The sequence below is a fragment of the Poecilia reticulata genome, linkage group LG18 (genome assembly GCF_000633615.1).
Source record: "Poecilia reticulata strain Guanapo linkage group LG18, Guppy_female_1.0+MT, whole genome shotgun sequence".
NCBI lineage: Eukaryota > Metazoa > Chordata > Actinopteri > Cyprinodontiformes > Poeciliidae > Poecilia > Poecilia reticulata.
In genome coordinates this window covers 894994-896430 of record NC_024348.1, presented here as the reverse complement: position 1 = coordinate 896430, position 1437 = coordinate 894994, and the positions used below count along the sequence as shown (strand labels likewise).

The following is a 1437-nucleotide window of genomic DNA, read 5'->3' as shown; positions in this document are numbered from 1 at the left end:
GGGGGGAGGGGTGGAGGGTGGGGGGTTGTGCAACAACAGTGCAAAGTAGCCTGCACATTTTTTGGTGGGGGGCGGTGAGGGACGTGGATAAAGGCTAGGGGGGCGCTGGGCCAAAAAAGGTTGAGAAACACTGTTTTAGAGCTTTATCTTTTTCTTTTTGCTAACTATGAAAACATTTTAGTGCACTTAGCTGCCCCTAAATAAATTTTTCTGCATACATTCGAGATAACTAATTTATATGACTGTTTGTAAACCTTCAGTTGAATAAAGTTTGACTTTAGTATTGAACTTTTAGCTACCAACTGGTAAGTATTTTTCAAATAGTTTGATAAAAGCAGTTTGATCATGCTTTTATTTTGAAGTGGGTGAAGACTGGTCACTCTGCAGTTCTGTTTTCTCCCTGTTTCCCCAAAAAACCTTTATTTCAAATAAGAAACATAGGAGCAAAATGAAACACAGACAGTAAAAAAATTATATAAACAGAAGATGTAAACATAAACAAGGACAATATCTAACAGTTTTGTAGGACATGCAAATTTTAATGTCAAAAGTAAATTGGACCTCGATGGTTATATTTTTTTAAGGACACATATTATTTAAATTGAACTTAGTATTTAGAATTAGCTTCCGCTAAATATAACGTTGATGTAGCGCTCATTGCTTCATCAGTTCAATTTTTTAAGACTAAAATGCGGTGCTAGAAGGGCATTCCTAGTGTCACTTCCTTTAACTTTAGCTTTGTATCTATGTGCCCATGGGTACTACGTGTGTGTATATATGAGCTGTGTGTATATATGAGCTGTGTGTATATATGAGCTGTGTGTATATATGAGCTGTGTGTATATATGAGCATGCAAGCAGCTAAAAGAGATAAAGGAAAACAGAATTATTTACTCCCAGCAGCGCCCGACACTGCCCCCGGCATGACACTTAACCTCATGTTGCCTACTGATCTGGGTATCAGTGAGTGGATGTGTGCATGTTGTGAATGTGATTGGCTGCAGTGTAAAGCACATTGAGTGGTTGGTATAACTAGGAAATTTAGCCTATTTGCTTATTTTCCAAGTCAAATAAACTTGTTTCATTGTCTTTGTAGAATTCCTTCTCCAGTGTATTTCACATGGAACATGAGGAGCTGAGGGAAGTCCTACATACTCCCAAAAGGTAAGAGGATCCCCTTAGATGCAGACTGTCCCAGATTCGTTCTACTCTTCCCTCCCCCATTTATCACAAATAATAATTCCTTAATTTTGCAACCTATGTTTTTCCCCCTCTCCTTGGGCTGCCACCTTATCGTGGTGGAGGGGTTTGAGTGTCCCAATGATCCTAGRAGCTATGCTGTCTGGGGCTTTATGCCCCTGGTAGGGTCACCCAAGGCAGACAGGTCCTAGGTGAGGAACCAGACAAAGTGCAGCCCGAAGACCCCTATGATGAATA

At 40.0% G+C, this 1437-nt stretch overlaps 1 protein-coding gene across 3 annotated transcripts in view; it reads left to right on the top strand.

Annotated features, from left to right (window-relative positions):
* Positions 1 to 1437, top strand: part of pde5ab (phosphodiesterase 5A, cGMP-specific, b) — a 156278-nt gene that overhangs the window by 107176 nt on the left and 47665 nt on the right. For 2 of the 3 annotated variants that reach the window (XM_017310572.1, XM_017310573.1), the window contains exon 8: positions 1097 to 1164. The exons of the other annotated variant lie outside the window; for it this stretch is intronic. In XM_017310572.1, the coding sequence (XP_017166061.1) occupies positions 1097 to 1164 (68 nt within the window). The remainder of the gene's footprint in view (positions 1 to 1096; positions 1165 to 1437) is intronic. 3 annotated transcript variants of the gene reach the window in all.